The sequence below is a fragment of the Mesoplodon densirostris genome, chromosome 1 (assembly GCF_025265405.1).
Source record: "Mesoplodon densirostris isolate mMesDen1 chromosome 1, mMesDen1 primary haplotype, whole genome shotgun sequence".
NCBI lineage: Eukaryota > Metazoa > Chordata > Mammalia > Artiodactyla > Ziphiidae > Mesoplodon > Mesoplodon densirostris.
Window position 1 is genome coordinate 108002541 of NC_082661.1, and position 20148 is coordinate 108022688.

The 20148-nt window shown below is 44.1% G+C and overlaps 1 protein-coding gene across 1 annotated transcript in view; it reads right to left on the bottom strand.

Annotated features, from left to right (window-relative positions):
- The window catches only part of LOC132488463 (formin-2-like), a 328380-nt gene that overhangs the window by 174780 nt on the left and 133452 nt on the right, over positions 1-20148 (bottom strand). The window contains exons 7-9 of the mRNA XM_060096653.1: positions 16023-17448; positions 15731-15950; positions 14081-14225 (exon numbers count right to left, since the gene is read on the bottom strand). Of these exons, the coding sequence (XP_059952636.1) occupies positions 14081-14225; positions 15731-15950; positions 16023-17448 (1791 nt within the window). The remainder of the gene's footprint in view (positions 1-14080; positions 14226-15730; positions 15951-16022; positions 17449-20148) is intronic.

Genomic DNA, 20148 nt, shown 5'->3' on the forward strand with positions numbered 1-20148 from the left:
ATTTGTCTTTCTCCTTCTGACTTACTTCACTCTGTATGACAGACTTTAGGTCTATCCACCTCATTACAAATAGCTCAGTTTCGTTTCTTTTTATGGCTGAGTAATATTCCATTGTATATATGTGCCACATTGATTTGTAATTTAATTCCATTGTGATCAGAAACCACACTTTGTTTTTCAATATTTTTATATTTATTAAGGCTTTGATCTCCTCAAATTTATTAAGGCTTGTTTTTTGGTGTGTCCTAACATATGGTCCATCCTGGAGAACGTTCTATGAATGCCTGAGCAGTATGTGTGTTCTGCTGATTCTGCAGATGCTGAGTGGAATGTTCCATGTCTCTTAGATCTAGTTTGTTTATACTGTTGTCCAAGTCTTCTATTTCCTTGTTTATCTTCTGCTTAACTTTCTATCCATTATTGAAAGTGGGCTATTGTAGTGTCCACATAGTATTCATTTCTCCCTTAAATTCTGTCAGTTTTTACTTCATGTATTTTGGGACACTGTTGTTAGATGCCTGCATGTTTAGAAATCTTCCTGGTAGATTGACACTTTCATTATTATGGAATGTCCCACTTTACCTCTGCTAACATTTCTTTTAAGTCTATGTTGTGTGGTACCAGTATAGCTACTCCAGCTCTTTTATGGTTGTTGAAAGTTGTTCTTTCTACTTCCAACCTATTTGTATCTTTGAATCTGAAGTATATCTCTTATAATACAATATATACTTAGATTTCTTTTTATCTAATCTGACAATGTCTGCCTTTTGAGTGGATTATTTAATACATTCACAGTTAAAGTTATTATCCATATGGTTGAATTTATATCTGCTATTTTTCATTTTGTTTTCTGTATATCTCATGTCTTTTTTGTTCCTCTGTTCTTCCTTTATTGCCTTCTTTTGTAATGGATGGATACATGGATTAAGTGGATATTTAATTCCTTTAGTGATTTCATTTTATACAGTATTTGAGTCTTCTTAGTGGTTGCTCTAGGTCTTACAATATTTATCTTAATTTACCAGAATCTACTTCATATTTATACTGACTTAATTCCAGAAACATAGAAACTTCACTCCTCTATACGTCCATTCACTCACCACCTGTTTATGTTATTACTGTTACACACACTGTCTGTGATTTATATATGGTGCAAACTGTTATCATCGATTTATGTAATTATACATCTTTTAAAGAAGTTGAGAGAGGGAAGGAGAGAGATATATCCATATAGTTTGTTATATTCACCTTCTTATTTACCCTTTATTGTTCTCTTCACTGTTTTCTGTAGATTCGCACGCCACACAGTGTCACTTCCTGACTGTAATACAACTTTTGTTTCTACTAGTTTCCTTTGTTCTCAAATATATTTCATTTCTGGGTGTCACAGGCTCAACAACATACAAATTGTTTTATGCGGTTGTTTTTAAGTCAGTCAGAAGAAGCAAGGAGAAGAAATACAAAAAATACACAGTATTTTGTGTAGATGAAAATTATGTTTACCAGCGGTGCGGTGTGTGTGTGTGTGTGCACGCATGTCTGGTGTAACTTACCTTCAGACTGAAGAACACCCTTTTAGTATTAGAAGGCAGGTCTGGTAGCAAGAAATTCTTGCAGTTTTTTTGTTTGTTTTGTTTTGTTTTTTGCGTTACGCGGGCCTCTCACTTTTGTGACCTCTCCCATTGTGGAGCACAGGCTCCAGACGCGCAGGCTCAGTGGCCATGGCTCACAGGCCCAGCCACTCCACAGCATGTGGGATCTTCCCGGACCGGGGCACAAACCCATGTCCCCTGCATCGGCAGGCGGACTCTCAACCACTGTGCCACCAGGGAAGCCCTCGCAGTTTTTGTTTATCTGAGAATGCCTTTATTTCACCTTCATTTATGAACACTTGTTTTGCTAGATGTAAGATCTTGGTTGGTCACTTTCATTTCAGCATTTGAATATGTCATCCCACTGCCTTCTGGTCTCCGCTAGTTCTGGTAAGTCTGCTGCTAACATTGCTGCAGTTTCCTTGTATGTGATGAGTTGTTTCTCTCTCACTGCTTTCAAGACTTTTTCCTTTACCTTTGGCTTTCCACATTTTGACTAAGATATAACTAAGATCTCTTTGTATTTGCCTACTTGAAGTTCACGAAACTTAGATGCATATATTAGTGTTTTCATCAAATTTGGGAACTTTTCACCCATTACAACTTCTAATAATTTTCTGCACCTTTATTCTCTCTCCTCTCCTTCTGATATTCACATTTCATGTACATTGGTCACTTAATGGTATCCCACATTTTTCTGAGGTTTCAACTTCCTTTTTTTCTGTTTTTCAGACTACATAGTCTCTATTGATTTATCTTCAAGTTTGCTGATAGTTTTTTTCTGCCACCTGCCACAAACCAATTGTTCAACCACTTAGTGCTTTTCTTTTTTCATTTTGGTTATTGTACTCTTCAGCTCTAGAATTTTTAAATAATTTCTTTTTACTGATATTCTCAATTTGATGAGACATTATCATCATACCTTCCTTTATTTCTTAGAAACTCTTTTCTTCAGTTCTTTGGAGACATTTAGAATGGTGCTTTGAAGTCTATTTCTGTTAAGTACAACACATGGGCCCCTTTGAACAAAGTTTCTGTTGCCTGTTCATTTGCTTCCCTGTATATGGGTCACATTTTTTTTTGCTTCCTTGTATGTCTCATTTACTGTTCTTGAAAACTGGACATTTCAGACAACATAACAGCAGCTCTGGGTACGGACTTTCCCTTCGTGGCCCCAGAGCTTATTGTGTTTGTTTGTTCATTTGCTCAGTAACGTGGTCAAACCCACTCAGGAAAGTCTGTTCCTGCTGCAGTGTGCTACCTGACCTTCCTGCACACACGCTTCCCCATGTTTTTATCTAAAGCGAAAGCTAAAGAGTGTGCTTCCACTCCTTTAACCACTTAAAGCTTTACCCTTAACCACTCTGTGGGTGAGATACAGGGCACGCCTTAGAGCAGGGATCCCTAAACCCCAGTACCGGTCTGTGGCCCACCAGGAAATGGGCCGCACAGCAGGAGGTGAGCAGCAGGCGAGCAATCGAGGCTTCATCTGTATTCACAGCCGCTCCCCATCGCTCGCATTACCACCTGAGCTCTGCCTCCTGTCAGATCAGCAGTGGCATTAGATTTTCACAGGAGTGCCAACCCTACTGTGAACTGCACATGCAAGGCATCTAGGTTGTGTGCTCTTTATGAGAATCTAATGCCTGATGGATGATCTGAGATGGAGCTGAGGTGGTAATGCTAGCGCTGGGGAGCAGCTGCAAATACAGATTATCATTAGCAGAGAGGTTTGACTGCACAGAGACCATAATAAATCAACTGCTTGCAGATTCATATCAAAACCCTATCAGTGAGTGGCAAGTGACAATTAAGCTGCATCTGGTGGCAGGCTTTACAGTGGCAAGTGAGTTGATGTACTTCCATTGTACAGTTGCATCTGGTGGAAGGCTTGAAGTCAGAATCTGACACTTATTTTAGTCCACGTGTGTCCTGCCCATTTTTTTTTACCACTTCCGTCCGTGCCTCTTTCCTGCACTGCGCACTTGCTCAGTCATAGTTTTCGTAAGCCCACAAGCTAACCCTAGCCGAAATGAGTAAAAAATAAACATCACTGGAGAGCTTCTTTGAAAAGGGGCAAAGACCCAATGATGAGACAACAGAAGACTCTAAGACTGTCAACAAAAAGAAAGCTGCATTTAAAAGAAAATACAAAGAGTCCTACTTAAATTATGGGTTCATTGCAACAGGTGATTCACATTCTCCAAGCCCGCTTTGTATAATATGTGGTGACTGGCTATCCAATGAAAGCATGAAAACTTCAAAGTGGCTTTGCCACATGGAGACCAAGCACCCTGCATTAAAAGACAAGGCTTCGGATTTTTTCAAAAAAAAAAAAAAAAACGTGAACACAAAGAACAGAAGCGATTATTGAAGGCCACCACTTCATCAAATGTATGTGCACTGACAGCATCATTCTTAGTGGCTAACCACATTGCTAAAGCTAAGAAGCCCTTTACTACTGGAGAAGAGTTGATCCTGCCTGCTGCTAAGGACATTTGCATGAACTTTTAGGAGAGGCTGCAGCTCAAATGGTGGCACATGTTCCTCTTTCGGCTAGCACCATAAGTAGATGAATTGATGAAACAGCAGAGGATATTGAGGCACAATTGTTAGAGAGGATTAGTGAGTCTCCGTGGTACGCCATCCAGGTTGACGAGTATACTGATGTTGACAACAAGGCAACAATGCTTGTTTTGTGCAACATGCTTTTCAGGAGGATGTGCCTGAGGATATATTATGTGCACTTTTGTTGCCAACCAACAGCAGAGCTGCAGAACTATTCCCAGTCTTTGAATGATTACATATCAGGAAAACTGAATTGGTCATTTTGTGTCGGTATATGTATGGACAGAGCGGCTGCCATGACTGGACGGCTTTCTGGTTTCACTACTCTGGTCAAAGAGGTCGCTTCTGAATGTGAGTCTACCTACTGTGTCATCCATAGAGAAATGCTGGCTAGCTGAAAAATGCCACCTGTTAACAACGTTTTGCAGGATGTGATTAAAATTATCAACCACGTTAAAGTCCATGCCCTTAACTCATGGCTGTTCACGCATCTCTGTGAGGAGATGGACACAGAGCACACATGTCTTCTTTCATACACAGAAGTGAGATGGCTTTCTAAAGGTAGATCACTGAACAGTGTTTTTGAGTTATGAGAGCTGCTCCAGAGATTTCTTTCAGAAAAACAGTCACCACTGGCAGCACATTTCAGTGACACAGAATGGGTGGCAAAACTTGCTTACTTCTGTGACATATTCAACCTGCTCAATGAACCCAATCTGTCACTTCAGGGGAGAATGAAAACTGTATTCAAGTCGGCAGATAAAGTGGCTGCATTCAAAGCCAAACTGGAATTATGGGGGTGAACACTGGGATTTTTGACATGTTTCAAACATTAGCAGAGATTTTGAAAGAGACTGAGTCAGGGCCTTCTTTCTCCCAGCTGGTGCATGATCACCTATCTCAGCTTTCAAAAGAGTTTGAGCATCACTTCCCAACCACAAAGACCCCTGAACTGGGAAGGAATGGATCCATGACCCATTTGTGAATAAGCCAGGTGAATCGACTTTGTCCATGCTAGAAGAGGATCAACTGCTCGAGATCGCAAATGATGGTGCCCTCAAAAGTATGTTTGAGACAACTTCAAATCTCCATACGTTCTGGATTAAAGTCAAGGTGGAATATCCTGAGATTGCCACAAAAGCACTGAAAAGCCTGCTTCCATTTCCAACATCCTATCTTTGTGAAGCAGTGTTTTCTGCAGTGACAGCAACCAAAACGAGATGATGGAGTACAGTGGACATAAGGAATACATCTTGGGTATCACTGTCTCCCATTCCTCTCAGATGGGACCAGCTAGTTGCAGGAAAACAAGCTCAGGGCTCCCACTGATTCTGCATGATGGTGAGTTGTATAATTATTCCATTATATATTACAATGTAATAATAATAGAAATAAAGTGCACAGTAAATGTAATGTGCTTGAATCATCCCCAAACCATCCCCCCACCCTGGTCCGTGGAAAAACTGTCTTCCACGAAACTGGTCCCTGGTGCCAAAAAGGTTGGGGCCTGCTGCCTTAGAGGGCATTTACATAATTTTTTTTCCCCACAATGAGCCAGGAACTAATAACTTGGATTTTCTCTAATTGCTCCTGAAAAGTTGCAGTCTTGGGCATGCACAGTCTTCAGGTTGCCAGACATGACGGACTTTATTTTTAAGCCTGGATTAGGAGTTGTCCCCAGGTCAATATTTACACAAAGGTGTATTTAAGACGCTTGTGCAATGAAGATTCCACTCAGTTCTGATGAGTCTGATGAGGGTTAGGGACACTGTCCCGGTGCCTGTGTCCTGTCCTGATGGCTCCTGAGTGGAGGCAACGTGCACGGCCTTCCTGACATCCAGGGCTGACTGTGATCAGTGGATGGCCCTTCTCAGCTATTTCCCTAGTTCTCCGTGGTTGCCTGGAACAGAGCTTCTGCAATAGGGGACTGAGGAGAGTAGAGATGCCAGCTTCCTGCCCTCCCAAGGTAGGGCCACAGCCACAGACAGAGCCTGTCCAGGCTGCACACACCAGAGGCTGGAACGGAGCATCTCAGGGCTCAGACGCTGTGGGTCTCACTGTCCTAACCGAGTTTCAGGAGGTCTTCTTGAGTGGGTGTTTCTCCATTTCCTCTGTGCCCTGAGGACAATTTCCAGAGACTTTAAATGAGTATTTTTGTTATAATTCTCACCAGTTAAATTGTTGTTTTGCTGGGAAGAGGACCTGTCAAGCTGCTGGTCTGTCAGTCTAATAGGCCCATCTCCAAAGAAATTTTTAACGTCATATTTCAGATGGAGTTTCAAGTTACAAGTTTAGTAATTTTAAAAATTCACTTATTAACAAAACCAAAAAATAAGCAGAAATGTTAGAAATCTTCCATTATGAACATCGTTTTGAAAAAGAAACATACATTTACTTGTATTTTGGTTTAAATAAAAAAGTTTTGGGACTTCCCTCGTGGCTCAGTGGTTAAGAATCCGCCTGCCAATGCAGGGGACAGGGTTCGAGCCCTGGTCCGGGAAGATCCCACATGCTGTGGAGCAACTAAGCCCATGCGCCACAACTACTGAGCCTGAGCTCTAGAGCCTGTGAGCCACAAATACTGAGCCCACGTGCTACAACTACTGAAGCCCACGTGCCTAGAGCCCGTGCTCTGCAACGAGAAGCCACCGCAATGAGAAGCCTGCGCAACGCAACGAAGAGTAGCCCCCCGCTCACCGCAACTAGAGAAAGCCCGCACGCAGCAATGAAGACCCAACACAACCATAAATAAATAAATAAACAAACAAATAAATAAAAGGTTTAAATAAAAAAATTAGAGCTATAAATAAGAACATTAATTTTTCTTCTAAGTCTTAAATTTGTGCCCCCAAATAACTGGGAACATTTTTCAGCTTAGGTCACAGGAGGTACAGTGGGAACAACCAGTCTACTGTCAGTAGCATCACCGCCCACAGGCAAAGGCAGGAGCTATCGTAATGGTAACTGTGTAAGTCAAACGAGAAATAAAATTCTCCTTTGCTCTCGGATAGTCCAGAATCCTGCCGCTGTCCATGGTATAGAAACGTACATTCCACTATGTAGCATCAAGACATCAAAGTTAACTTCAAGTCTAATTTACCTAAATTCAATTCTCACTCTTAGGTCTCATGAGAAAAACCTAAAGACTTTTGCTGAAAGATGAGAAGGACACACATTCAGTGAAGGGAAATATCTGTCAACAGCCCATGTCTGCATCCCTGAAACCATCAGACAGGAGCTCCCGCACACAGAAACCTGCTGCTCTACTGGCTGATTTTCTAGGGTTTTAAACAAGATGCAGGGAAATCTCTGCTCGCGGTGCTATTTTCAAAATCCATCCCTTATTCCTCTGTACATGTCTGAATGAAATACATTCTTCAAGGCCCACTTCAAGCCTCATCTCCTCCAACAGCCTCACCCTAAGTCCAGCCAACTCGCTCCATTTCAGTCCTGACCACAGGCAGCACCCACTGTGACCGGAGTGGTTAGTGCTGGCTCTCCCTGGCATGGCTGCTGCTTTTCTTTGCTGCACTCCCGGCTGAAATGGAGAAACCCTGTTCCCATCGGATCAAGAAAGGAATGCAACAGTGAAAGTAATTTGTGCCCCCCTTCCCTCCAGTTTTCTGGGTTCTCCACACTAGCAATACTGAGAAAACACTCTCCCCTCATCTGACCAAAAATCTTTCCTCACTTTTGCAAGGATGAGTTTTAGTTTCCATAGATAATCATAAAAAGTAATGAATCTCAAGTATATTTTCCAAACAACCCTTTTTTCAACGTCAATGGATCATAATAAATAGAACACCCCAGCCATTAAAAATTAATACCCTTTTCTAATATACCTAGTCCGACAAAATCTTAATATCATCATAGTAGGCAAATATGAAGTCCAAAAGAATTAAACTTTAGCATCATGATTAAATTTTTGCAATTCCAAAGTACAATTAATCAGATATAATTTTCCCAATACAGCCAGCAAGGTCAAGGATCATTAGCCTAATTACATTTCCTTTTTATTATGTCATTAGGCTTTTTGCTTATTTGTTTTATAGCCATTTACTTACAAGTATAAAAATAATATTTTGCCCAAAAGAAAATTTTTTAAAAAGAGGTTATTATTGTTACATTCTTTGAACTGACTGGGTGTGCTCTACAAATAATTATAGGAAAAGCATCTCCAAAAAAAGTAATGAATCTTTCAACATCTAAAACAAACCTAGGATCCACAAAACATATGTTCTTCTAACTACAGCCTTGTATTTTGATGTGGTTTTCTACATAAATACACTTTTAAGGCTTGCAACAGAAAGGTATTCTATTATTGATAAAAACAGACATCCTGTTAAAAATTACAAAGTACCAAATATTTATGATGTATTCCCCAAAGCAGATCTAAATTGTCTTATTATAAGATATTTGGTATTTCAGACATTATTTTAGGTCTATGAGACAAATAGAACCATCCAATCAAAACACACCCTTGGGGCTTCCCTGGTGGGGCAGCAGTTAAGAGTCCACCTGCCGATGCAGGGGACATGGGTTCGTGCCCCGGTCCGGGAAGATCCCACATGCCGCAGAGTGGCTGGGCCCGTGAGCCATGGCCTCTGAGCCTGCGCGTCCGGAGCCTGTGCTCCGCAACGGGAGAGGCCACAACAGTGAGAGGCCCACGTACCGCAAAAAAACAAACAAACAAACAAACAAACAAAAAACACCTTGCCAGCTATGACAGGAAAACTTAACACCAATACAGACAACTAGACTTATACCTCTCAGATGATCATTCAGGCCATCAGCCTGTGAACACTGAAATATCAACTGATTATGATAAAACATATTTTTTAATCTAAAGATAAATATTTGCACTTAGTAAAAGTAAAGCAGAGATTCACAGGTAAAATACATAACCTTTTTTTTCTTTTCTGACCAACCAATCTTACAATAGTATACTGAAGTCCAGCTCAAACGTTTTCCCAGCGCCCCAACATAGTAGGAAAAATCCTTTTAATGGCAATTACTATTTCATGTAAGAATACTTGGAGGTGTTACATTACACGCTCCCACACAGGAACATTTAAGTAATGAATGCTTCTTTTCCCATTGTTATTATGAAGTTTTACAACACACAAAAAAAGCCTTTTTAGAAGTTAGGTCAGCAAGCACAGTGGCAAGATCAAACAAAATGCCAAATGTCTTTTATTAACTCCCCTAATAATAAGTAGCAGATTTAACTATCTATTTTTCTAATCATATTTCCAGAAGCTGAAGCCAAACAAATACTTAACTATCATGAATTCCTTTTCTCCCCCATTCTTTGGGCAGAGCATTTTAATGTGATAAATAGAACAGAAGAAACCCAGGAAGAAATTCATTTGTTGCATTAAATGGTTACATAAATGGCAATTATGTATTTAAAAAGCAAAACAGATTCTTTTCATTCACTCTTGTTAAGTTCTGTGTGCAAATTTATATTGTGGGAAGCATGTTCCTTTACACACCTTTTAAGAATTATTAGACATTTTTGACTTAAGGCATATTTTACAGAGACGTCCCTTTTTGTGGAATCAAAACTATCTCCACTCAACATTTGGTGAGTTTAACCACAGTGGCTGTATCTCCACCCACTATTTATTTGCCACACAAGCAAAAGGCCCTCATTTTTACTGCTTACAAAAGCTGATGTGTCTAAGGCTCACATCACTCTGATAAACTTTTATTTAATTGGGCAAATATCCTATTTGGTGGTATCATAGTTTATGTACTTATCAAAATCTGTTAGAATACAGAAAAGGCTTTAAAAGTATCTCCACACACAATTTTATAAACGTAACTAGTCATTTAAATATGGAGCACATATGAAAATCAGTACAAATTCAGATTCTTTTCAAAAAGGATCTATTCTAGTCTTCTTATAAATCCCATCCCACACTTGCCCTCAACTATAATATTTCACATCCACACCTATGGCTAATGATGAGGAACACAGGCTCTGCAGCCGGACGGCTAGGTCTGCACCCAAGCTCTGCCCCTCACTGCGCTGGGAGCGTGAGATCGTGCCTGCATCTCAGCTTTGTGTGCTGTGCACCAGGGGTACGGGGTCTTCCTCACAGGATTAGGGGGTGGGATGAGCCAGCTTGGGGCTGCGCAGACAAGGACCACAGCCTGCAGGCTCCGCGGCGGCCGGGGCTGCTGCCATGATCCCCGCTGCTACTAGTGCTACTGCTGAAGCTGCTGCTGCTACTGCTGTTTCCCAAAGTATGTCTGCTCGGACCTCATCTGACACTGGATTAACTAGAAACCTCTTTGTCAGGGAACTCCTACTGTCAAGATCACTCCAGTGTAAATTCTCCCACTTCCCTGCTCATAAGCTTGGGTTAATTTAATCTTTCCTTGGACATGAAGATCCTGAGGTGACTTAGGGTCACTCTCAACATTAACAAGCACTGAACTCGCCTGTGAGACACAGGACATGGGTCACCACGCACTCGCTCTGGGACGTTCCTTAAAAATTGGCAGGTGCGTGTGTGTGTCATGTTTCAAACAGGGACCTCACCTTCCTCTTGATTCCGTGGGCGACAGGGTTGTTGTTTCACCGAGTGAGCAGCTCGATATTTAATTCTGACCTATAAGCATCACGCTCATTTGCTAAAGGAGAACTACATGAAATCATAGCCTGATAAAACTATACCTTCTCAGCGAATCTCCTTATGCTTTCATAACCTCACAATGAAGACCGGTGAGCTAAGACGTAGGCACACAACTTAAATACAGGTTTCATGAAAAAATAAGGAAAGCTCTGTGTTGGGTTCCCTGGAGGACAAAGGGCTGAGAGACACCAGACATGCCTCACTGCAGCCGCTCCAGAGTCCAGAGAGCAGCCCCTTCTCTTTACGCCACAGAGCAAGCTGTCCAGGTGGGGAACCTCTGTGGTCACACAGAAGACATCTCCCGAGAGAGCTACTAAAGACCAGTGCATCCAGCCGCAGACTTACTTTCAAGAGGACAGATCACAGAAATATTATCCAGCTATTTTTAAAGTATTGGGAGAAACCAGAGCTCTTGGCTTCCACCGTGTGTGAGAAGAGTGGCTAGAAAAACCTCCATAAACACAGGCTATAGCATCAACGACAATCAGTCTCACTCGAAATCAGTGTCCACATATAACAAGGGCAACCACAGCATCAACGGCTATCAGTCTCACTGGAAGTCAGGGTCCACAAAACAAGGGCAGCCAAAGCATCTATGGCGCTCAGTCCCACTGGAAATCAGTGTCCACATATAACAAAGGCAACCACAGGTCAGTGGTTTGGACTGTGCAGGTCAGCTGACACACAGAGTCTTTTCAGTAGTAAATGCTGCACCACGACACGAGCTGAGGGTGGTTTTGTCCATGGATGTGGAACCTCGGATATGGGGGGACCCCGAATACGAGAGGCTGATTCTAATTTGTACAGAGATCTTGGACTGCACAAAAGTTGGTGCCCCAAGTCCATGTTGCTCAGGGCTCAGTGTGCTTGCATGCATATGGAAAATACGTTTTCCTTAAATGAAATTTTACATGTCTCAAGTAGTTGGAATGGGTACATGTTTCTTCCAAATACAACAGAGTTAAAGAAAATTGGCTTTCTTCAGCCATCTAACACTTTGTAGCAGATTTTTCTCTTACCAACATACTGGAAAAATTACTTCATTCCTCCCAAAACAAACCTGAATAGCAGAGCTGAGTACAAGACCCTGGCCAAGGATATGCTGACAAGCTCATCAGGAGTCAGGATGGAGACTGATCCACAAACCCTCTTGAAGCTGCAGGTCAATAGCTGTGTCACCACCAACGGGTGCAAATAACAGCACTGGCAAAGGCTCATACCCACAGTTTACTGATGGGCTCACGACAGGGTGAGGCCACTGTGCAGACATGATGCTGCACATGATGGTCGTGTGCAAGGGGGCCATCTCATGCCAGCTAGCTGAGTCTGAAGTCTTCATGATTTGGACAGAAATCTTATTTCAGTAGGCTTAAAAACTGAACGCTACGTCAAAAAAACATGAAATCGTACACTTGCAGGTAACATGTGGCAGCTTCCTCATCTCTGTTCATTTAACAGAAAAAAAGTGGTGACAGGAGATATGGAGGGCGTGCTTGGCATTTTGGAGAATTTCATCCCTAGACTAGTGACCTCTGCATCACCCCTGCCCTTCATCACGTGACAACCCCGCTGCCTCGCTCTACCCAGCCTCTGTGCTCCCCGCCCGTATTCCCCACCCAGACAGCTTTTCCATTTCTGATACAGTCCATGGGAAGAGGTGTGATGACTCAGCCTACATGTACTATATGCAAACATGCTGTTTAGAACATTTACCTCTGCCAGAAAAACGTGGTTTTCCATTTACCTTTATTCCACTGACAAAGCCACCTTGGCGATATTGCTTATTTTGAGATGAGTTATTTTCTGGCTTTTAATCACTACCGGGTATAGCCACTGATATGTGTATAAAGCCCTCCTCCTCCAGCCAGCTGGCTTATTTGTTAAACAAATATTTATTCGGTACCTTTTCTGATCTAAAGTCACCAGCAACCAGCTGTGTCATCATAAATGGTTCTGGAAAATGCAACTGCATCATATTTGGGTTTGCATCATCGTCAGATTAATACAGATGCCTGTGGTGAGGCTGCCCCCAGCTCAGCTACAGGTTCCATTCAAACCCACCCCTCCCGGCTGGATTCCGCAGCACCCATCTGGGGGCAGCTGTCTGCTTCGAAATAAATATGGATGGAAATATCTCTGGGTCAGACTTCTAGCTACAACTTCCAGGTCAGTAGCAAAAGTTCACAGAATCACATCACCGCTTAGTTGCCACTCGCCTCGGGAAGCTGTGCCAGCTTCAGGCCTCATTTCTCTCTATTTGTTTCACTCAAAAAGACGGAGCTGCCCACCATCCCTCCGCTTCAGGGTGAAGGATGGGCAGCAACAGCAATACCTTCCTTCTGGCCTCATTGTTCTAAGACTTTACTACACTTTCCTGAATGGCCGCCTTGAGAAATTTACAAAATCATTTCACAATCAAGGCCACTGGGTGGATCACTGGAAAAACATTGCATGAAAATGTTTTCCTCCAAATGCACTTTTCCTTATCTTCAGGACTCAGGTGTCACAGGATAGATCAAAAATGCTGACACAGAATGGAGATGTTGGAACTGGATACAAAAGTCCCTTCCCTGTGTCAAGTACAAGGTGACTGTTTAGCTGGGTTCTGCAGGGCATCCACTCAGGTATTACAATAGCAACAAAATACCAAACACATGACTGGTTACTAAGGACTGGATTTCTTGCTTGCTTTTCTTTGCTCACTCTTACCTTTCTTTCCATCCATACTAGCACTAATATAGATTTCAATCAAGTGACAGTTTGTTTCTAGACAACTAATTCTGGAAACAAGCAATTGCTGAAATTTTGGAAATATGTATCATGAAGCTACAAATAAAGTAGTCAGAACATGATCCCTTGGTGGAGATGATTATTTGTTGTTCTATCTGGGAAAGTCTTACTTGACTTCATGTTCTAAAATGCTAACCTCTGTTACCTGCTTACAGACTGCGGAGGGTACACAGCCCAGAAAAGAATGTCAATGTTGGGTTTCCCTGGTGGCACAGTGGTTGAGAGTCCGCCTGCCAATGCAGGGGACACGGGTTCGTGCCCGGGTCTGGGAAGATCCCACATGCCGCGGAGCAGCTGGGCCCGTGAGCCATGGCCGCTGAGCCTGCGCGTCTGGAGCCTGTGCTCCGCAACGGGAGAGGCCACAACAGTGAGAGGCCCACATAACGCAAAAAAAAAAAAAAAAAGAATGTCAATGTTTTTCTCTAATGAAAGTTCACACTTATGCCCAAAACACTGTCCAATTTCAGAAAACACATGAGTACTCACTTGTTTAGCCTTGGTCTTTGTGATGGTGTCAGAAATCGGTTTCTTCCTTTCCTTTACAGTAGTTTTAGAAAATAATTCCTCAAATTCATGACAATCTATGGATGGCTCTTCAATTTTTTCCCAAATAAGTGAAGCACTGGAGTCTCTAAAGTTAAGCAAAATATCCATGAGAGAGCCATCAAACCAAACTGCAGGACGTTACAGTGAGCAGGGACAGATGGGGACAGGGAGGACAGAGGTGTCAGAGGAGCAGGGAGAGGACGGCAGGCAGCGGAGGACGGAGGGAGATCGGGGGAAGATGCTCTTTTCTGTACAATCACCATTTGCTTAATCAACGTGATGAGAAACAGCATCAATACAGAATGAGACATTTGCCTGGAAAGAATCATTTCCAGGAATTCTCAGTCATCAAGTCGCCATATAAAAACATAAAAGAAGAACCCTTCTCTGTACGGCTCTCAAGGCAGGAAATGTCTGATATCTCACAAACCCAACCTGACCCATCAGCTTTGTGGGTTATTTGTGGGTTGAAAATAAATCACTTCATGCCCACAGAGGCACCTTCATCTCCCCACCGCTGCCCATCACTGCATGTCACCTGACTCTTCAGTGACTGTGGAGTCATGTAGTGCCACCTAAAAAGGGGAGATCCATTCAAAAAAACCAAAACAAAAAGAACTTCATATACTGCATATGGATAAAATGAGTTTGGGGCACATTTGGAAATGATGCCTTGGCACATAGAAGTGACCCAGCAAATCACTCAGAGAATGAGCTGCAAAGTCAGAAGTAGTCAAAATAGATAGGTTCCTCTCCCACCATGATTCAGTGGAGAGAAAATTAATATAAGAAATGAAAATGAACCTGTTCAATATCCTATTTCTAAATCTGTGCCACATCACACACACACACACAAATTCAAAGAGTCACAAGAACTTGGGACAAGGAAGTCCAGTGAAATTTAAAGGGCATGTTTTTTCTCCCACTGGCACATTCCACAGCCATGTCCCAGTACCGTCCCAGGGGTCGGGGAACCAGGTTATGGACCACCCATGGATAAGTAATACACCAGCAGTGTACCTGCTGGGAGACATTCTTTTACAAATATCATATATTTTATAGAAATCATAGAAGTGTGTGATTTTATGACCTCACAGCTCTGCATATCATCTACAGAAGTGCCATGAGATGCTCAGAACTAAATCATTTCACACATGGGGTGTGGATGTGTGTATTTTTGTGTAGCACATTTCTGAATAGTAAAACAAGACCATGCCTTCAAAAGGATGCAGGAAACATCCTCAAGAGTCAGTCTAAGGATTTGATTTACTTTTATAAGCTATTTATCAGAGTGGGGTTCTGCAATGAGGCAACAGAGCATGTATGCTAAGAAAAATATATCCATCTATAAAAGTCAATCAAAAACTATATAGACAGAAATCTGTACATTGATTCGTGTCATTTGTTTTATCCCTTTGATACTTCTGGAAAAAAGTCTAAAATTGCTTCACTAAATATTGAAGCAATCATCTACAGGCAAGTTTTATTTTTATTTATTTTATTTTTACTCATTTTTCTCCAGAGTTTTAAAGGAAAATGCTTCCCTTGTATTGACAATATTGTACAAAGATGAGCCCCTGTTCACATTACCTTTTACTGTGCAGTTGAATTCTCGTCCAATACAGAGGCTTCATCGGCCGACAAGGCTCTATTGGCTGCTTCCTGCTGCCTTTGTCCTGGTTCAACCCGAATCCAAACAAGCTAGCTGGCAATGGTGGAGGAAGAAATCCACACGCCTGCGGTGTTGGTGAAGTGCTACTCCCAGCTTGTGGTGGGAGAGCAAGGCCGGATCCAGGAAGCAGAGGGGGTGGGGGGGGTGGGGGGACACCTGTTCCAGGAGCAGGAGGAGGGGGAGGGGCTAGAGGAGGCGGAACCCTCACACCTGGCAAAGGAGGAGGGGGGGCAGGAGGAATTCCTTCACTGGGAAGAGGGGGCGTGGGAGGAATTCCCACACTGGGAAGAGGGGGGGCGGGAGGAATTTCCACCCCGGGAAGAGGGGGGGCGGGAGGAATTCCCACCCCGGGAAGAGGGGGGGCGGGAGGAATTCCCACACCGGGAAGAGGGGGTGCGGGAGGAATTCCCTCACTGGGAAGAGGAGGCGCGGGAGGAATTCCCACACTGGGAAGAGGGGGGGCGGGAGGAATTCCCACCCCGGGAAGAGGGGGGGCGGGAGGAATTCCCACCCTGGGAAGAGGGGGTGCGGGAGGAATTCCCTCACTGGGAAGAGGGGGCGCGGGAGGAATTCCCACCCCGGGAAGAGGGGGGGCGGGAGGAATTCCCACCCCGGGAAGAGGGGGGGCGGGAGGAATTCCCACGCCGGGAAGAGGGGGGGCGGGAGGAATTCCCACCCCGGGAAGAGGGGGGGCGGGAGGAATTCCCACCCCGGGAAGAGGGGGGGCGGGAGGAATTCCCACGCCGGGAAGAGGGGGGGCGGGAGGAATTCCCACGCCGGGAAGAGGGGGGGCGGGAGGAATTCCCACCCCGGGAAGAGGGGGGGCGGGAGGAATTCCCACTCCGGGAAGAGGGGGGGCGGGAGGAATTCCCACTCCAGGAGGAGTGGGGGCGGGAGGAATTCCCTCACCAGGCAAAGGTAGGGGAGGGGGTGGCAGCATCTCTGGACCAGGCAGAGGAGGAGGTGAGGGGCACGGTGGGCTGGGCAGCGCAGGCTCAGGCGCGACATGGGGTGGGGGCCGTGGAGGAGCCACGGTGCCCAGACCAGGCATCTGGCGGGAGAACGTGGGAGACAGAGGCAGTGCAGGGGGGATGTCACAGATGTTTTCAGAGGAGGGGAAAGCAGAGTGCTCGTGGCTGGTTTCAAACTCCGTGTGAAAAGAAGGATGGGAAGGCTGTGAGCTCGCCTGTCCTTGACCATCAGACCAGGGTGGCGACGTGGGTGGTGGAGCCTGGAGGGATGGATGTGCATCGAGCTGAACTGATATTTGCCTTGGAGACACGACCAAAGAAACCTCTGCGCAGAATTTGGTCTGAGGTCCGGGAGGTGAGGATGGCCTGGCTGAGTCTCCACTTGTGGCCTCAGGCTGGGTGCCCGTGAGAGGATGTGTCAGTGTCCCACCCTCCTCTGTCGGGGATGTCTGGATGGACTTTGCCTGTAAAATCCTTTGATGCCCTACTTCCTTTTCTCCCAACCTGAGAGCTCGCAGACATGCGTCTCCAGAGGCGGCCACCTCCAGGTCTGCGGCTGGGTACTGTTTCTCTAGCTCAGCTATTTTGGTCCTCAGATCCTCAATGGTCTGCTCCAGCTGCTGAATGACAGTGGCCTGACCCTCAGATTTCATGTCACAAACTTCCTGAGGGGCAACAGAGACATCACAGTTAAATATAAAATAAGGAATACTCAAAATACCAAAAACTAGTCTTACAAAATTAAGCAAAATGTATTTGTTTGTTATAATACTTCTAAACGCTCCCTCCATGGAAAGACACTATTACTACTTTCACTTGTCCCTTCTTTTCCATCCTCGGATTTCAAATTAGTTTACACATGTGACCATGAAGTCCTAAGGCCCCTGTCTAATCTTCGAATGAAATCATGGAAGACCGGCAGACCGCTGAGAAGAGGGAAGAAAAGGCTGACTGACAGACCCACATAATGCCACCATAGGCTACTCCCTTCCTGCCCAGTAACATCTCCTATTAGGATGTTCCCTAAAGACATTTTAAATCCTGAGTTTTAAAGTTAATCACAACCTTTAAAAGGTAATCTCTAAGGGGTGGAGAAGTGTCCCAAAGAGAGCTACAATATGTGAGCAGGGATTGCGAGCCTGGGAGCCTGAACCAAGATGGCACAGTAGAAGGACATGCTTTCATTCCTTCTTGTGAGAACACCAGAATCACAACTAGCAGCTGGAAAATCATTGACAGGAAGATAATGGAACTCACCAAAAAAGATACCCCACATGCAAAGACAAAGGAGAAGCCACAATGAGATCCTAGAAGGGTTGCAATCACAATAAAATCAAATCCCATAATGGCTGGGTGGGTATCTCACTGACTGGAGAACACTTATACCACAGAAGTCCACCCACTGGAGTGAAGGTTCTGAGCCCCATGTCAGGCTACCCGAGCTGGGGGTCCAGCAACGGGAGGAGGAATTCCTAGAGAATAAGACTTTGAAGGCTAGTGGGATTTGATTGCAGGATATTGACAGGACTGGGAGAAACAGAGACTCCACTCTTGGGAGGCACACACAAAGTACTGTGCACATCAGGACACAGGGGAAGGAGCAGTGACTCCATAGGAGACTGAACCAGACCTACCTGCTGGTGTTGGAGGATCTCCTGCAGAGGCGGGGGGTGGCTGTGGCTTACCGTGGGGATGGGGACACTGGCAGCAGAAGTTCTGGGAAGTACTCCTTGTTGTGAGCCCTCCAAAAGTCTGCCATTAGCCCCAACAAAGAGTCCAGGTAGGCTCCAATGTTGGGTTGCCTCAGGTCAAACAACCAACAGGGAGGGAACCCAGCCCAACCCATCAGCAGTCAAGCAGATTAAAGTTTTACTGAGCTCTACCCACCACCAGTCCCTCCCATCAGGAAACCTGCAGAAGCCTCTTAGAGAGCCTCATCCACCGGAGAACAGACAGCAGAAGCAAGAACTACAATCCTGCAGCCTGTGGAACAAAACCCACATTCACAGAAGGCAGACAAGATGAAAAGGCAGAGGGCTATGTACCAGATGAAGGAACAAGATAAAACCCGAGGAAAACAACTAAATGAAGTGGAGACAGGAAACCTTCCAGAAAAAGAATTCAGAACAATGATAGTGAAGATGCTCCAGGACGTCAGAAAAAGAATGGAGGCAAAGATCGAGAAGATGCAAGAAATGTTTCACAAAGACCTAGAAGAATTAAAGAACAAACAAACAGAGAAGAATAATACATTAACTGAAATGAAAACTACACTAGAAGGAATCAATAGCAGAATAACTGAGGCAGAAGAACAGATAAGTGACCTAGAAGACAAAATGGTGGAATTCACTGCTGCAGAATAGAAGAAAGAAAAAGAATAAAAGAAATGAACACAGCCTAAGAGACCTCTGGGACAACATTAAACACAACAACATTAGCATTATAGGGGTCGCAGAAGGAGAAGAGAGAGAGAAAGGACCCTAGAAAATATTTGAAGAGATTACAGTCGAAAACTTCCCTAACATGAGTAAGGAAATAGCCACCCAAGTCCAGGAAGTGCAGCAAGTCCCATACAGGGTAAACACAAGGAGAAACATGCCAAGGCACATAGTAATCAAATTGGCAAAAATTAAAGACAAAGAAAAATTATTGGGCTTCCCTGGTGGCACAATGGTTAAGAATCTGCCTGCCAATGCAGTGGACACAGGTTCAAGCCCTGGTCCGGGAAGATCCCACATGCCATGGAGCAACTAAGCCTGTGCACCACAACTACTGAGCTTGTGCTCTAGAGCCCACAAGCCACAACTACTGAGCCTGCATGCCTAGAGCCCGTGCTCTGCACCAAGAGAAGCCACTGCAACAGGAAGCCTGCACACAACAACGGAGAGTAGCCCCAGCTCACTGCAACTAGAGGAAGCCCGTGTGCAGCAATGAAGACACAACACACCCAAAAATAAATAAATTTTAAAAAAAATTATTGAAAGCAGCAAGGGAAAAATGAAAAATAACATACAAGGGAACTCCCATAAGGTTAACAGCTGATTTCTCAGCAGAAGCTCTGCAAGCCAGATGGAGTAGCTTGATATACTTAAAGTGATGAAATGGAAGAACCCAGAACCATGATTACGCTACCCGCAAGGACCTCATTCAGATTCGATGGAGAAATCAAAAGCTTTACAGACAAGGAAAAGCTAAGAGAATTCAGCACCACCAAACCAGCTCTACAACAAATGCTAAAGGAACTTCTCTAAGTGGGAAACACAAGAGAACAAAAGGGCCTACAAAAACAAACCCAAAACAATTAAGAAAATGGTCATACGAACATACATATCGATAATTACCTTAAACGTGAATGGATTAAATGC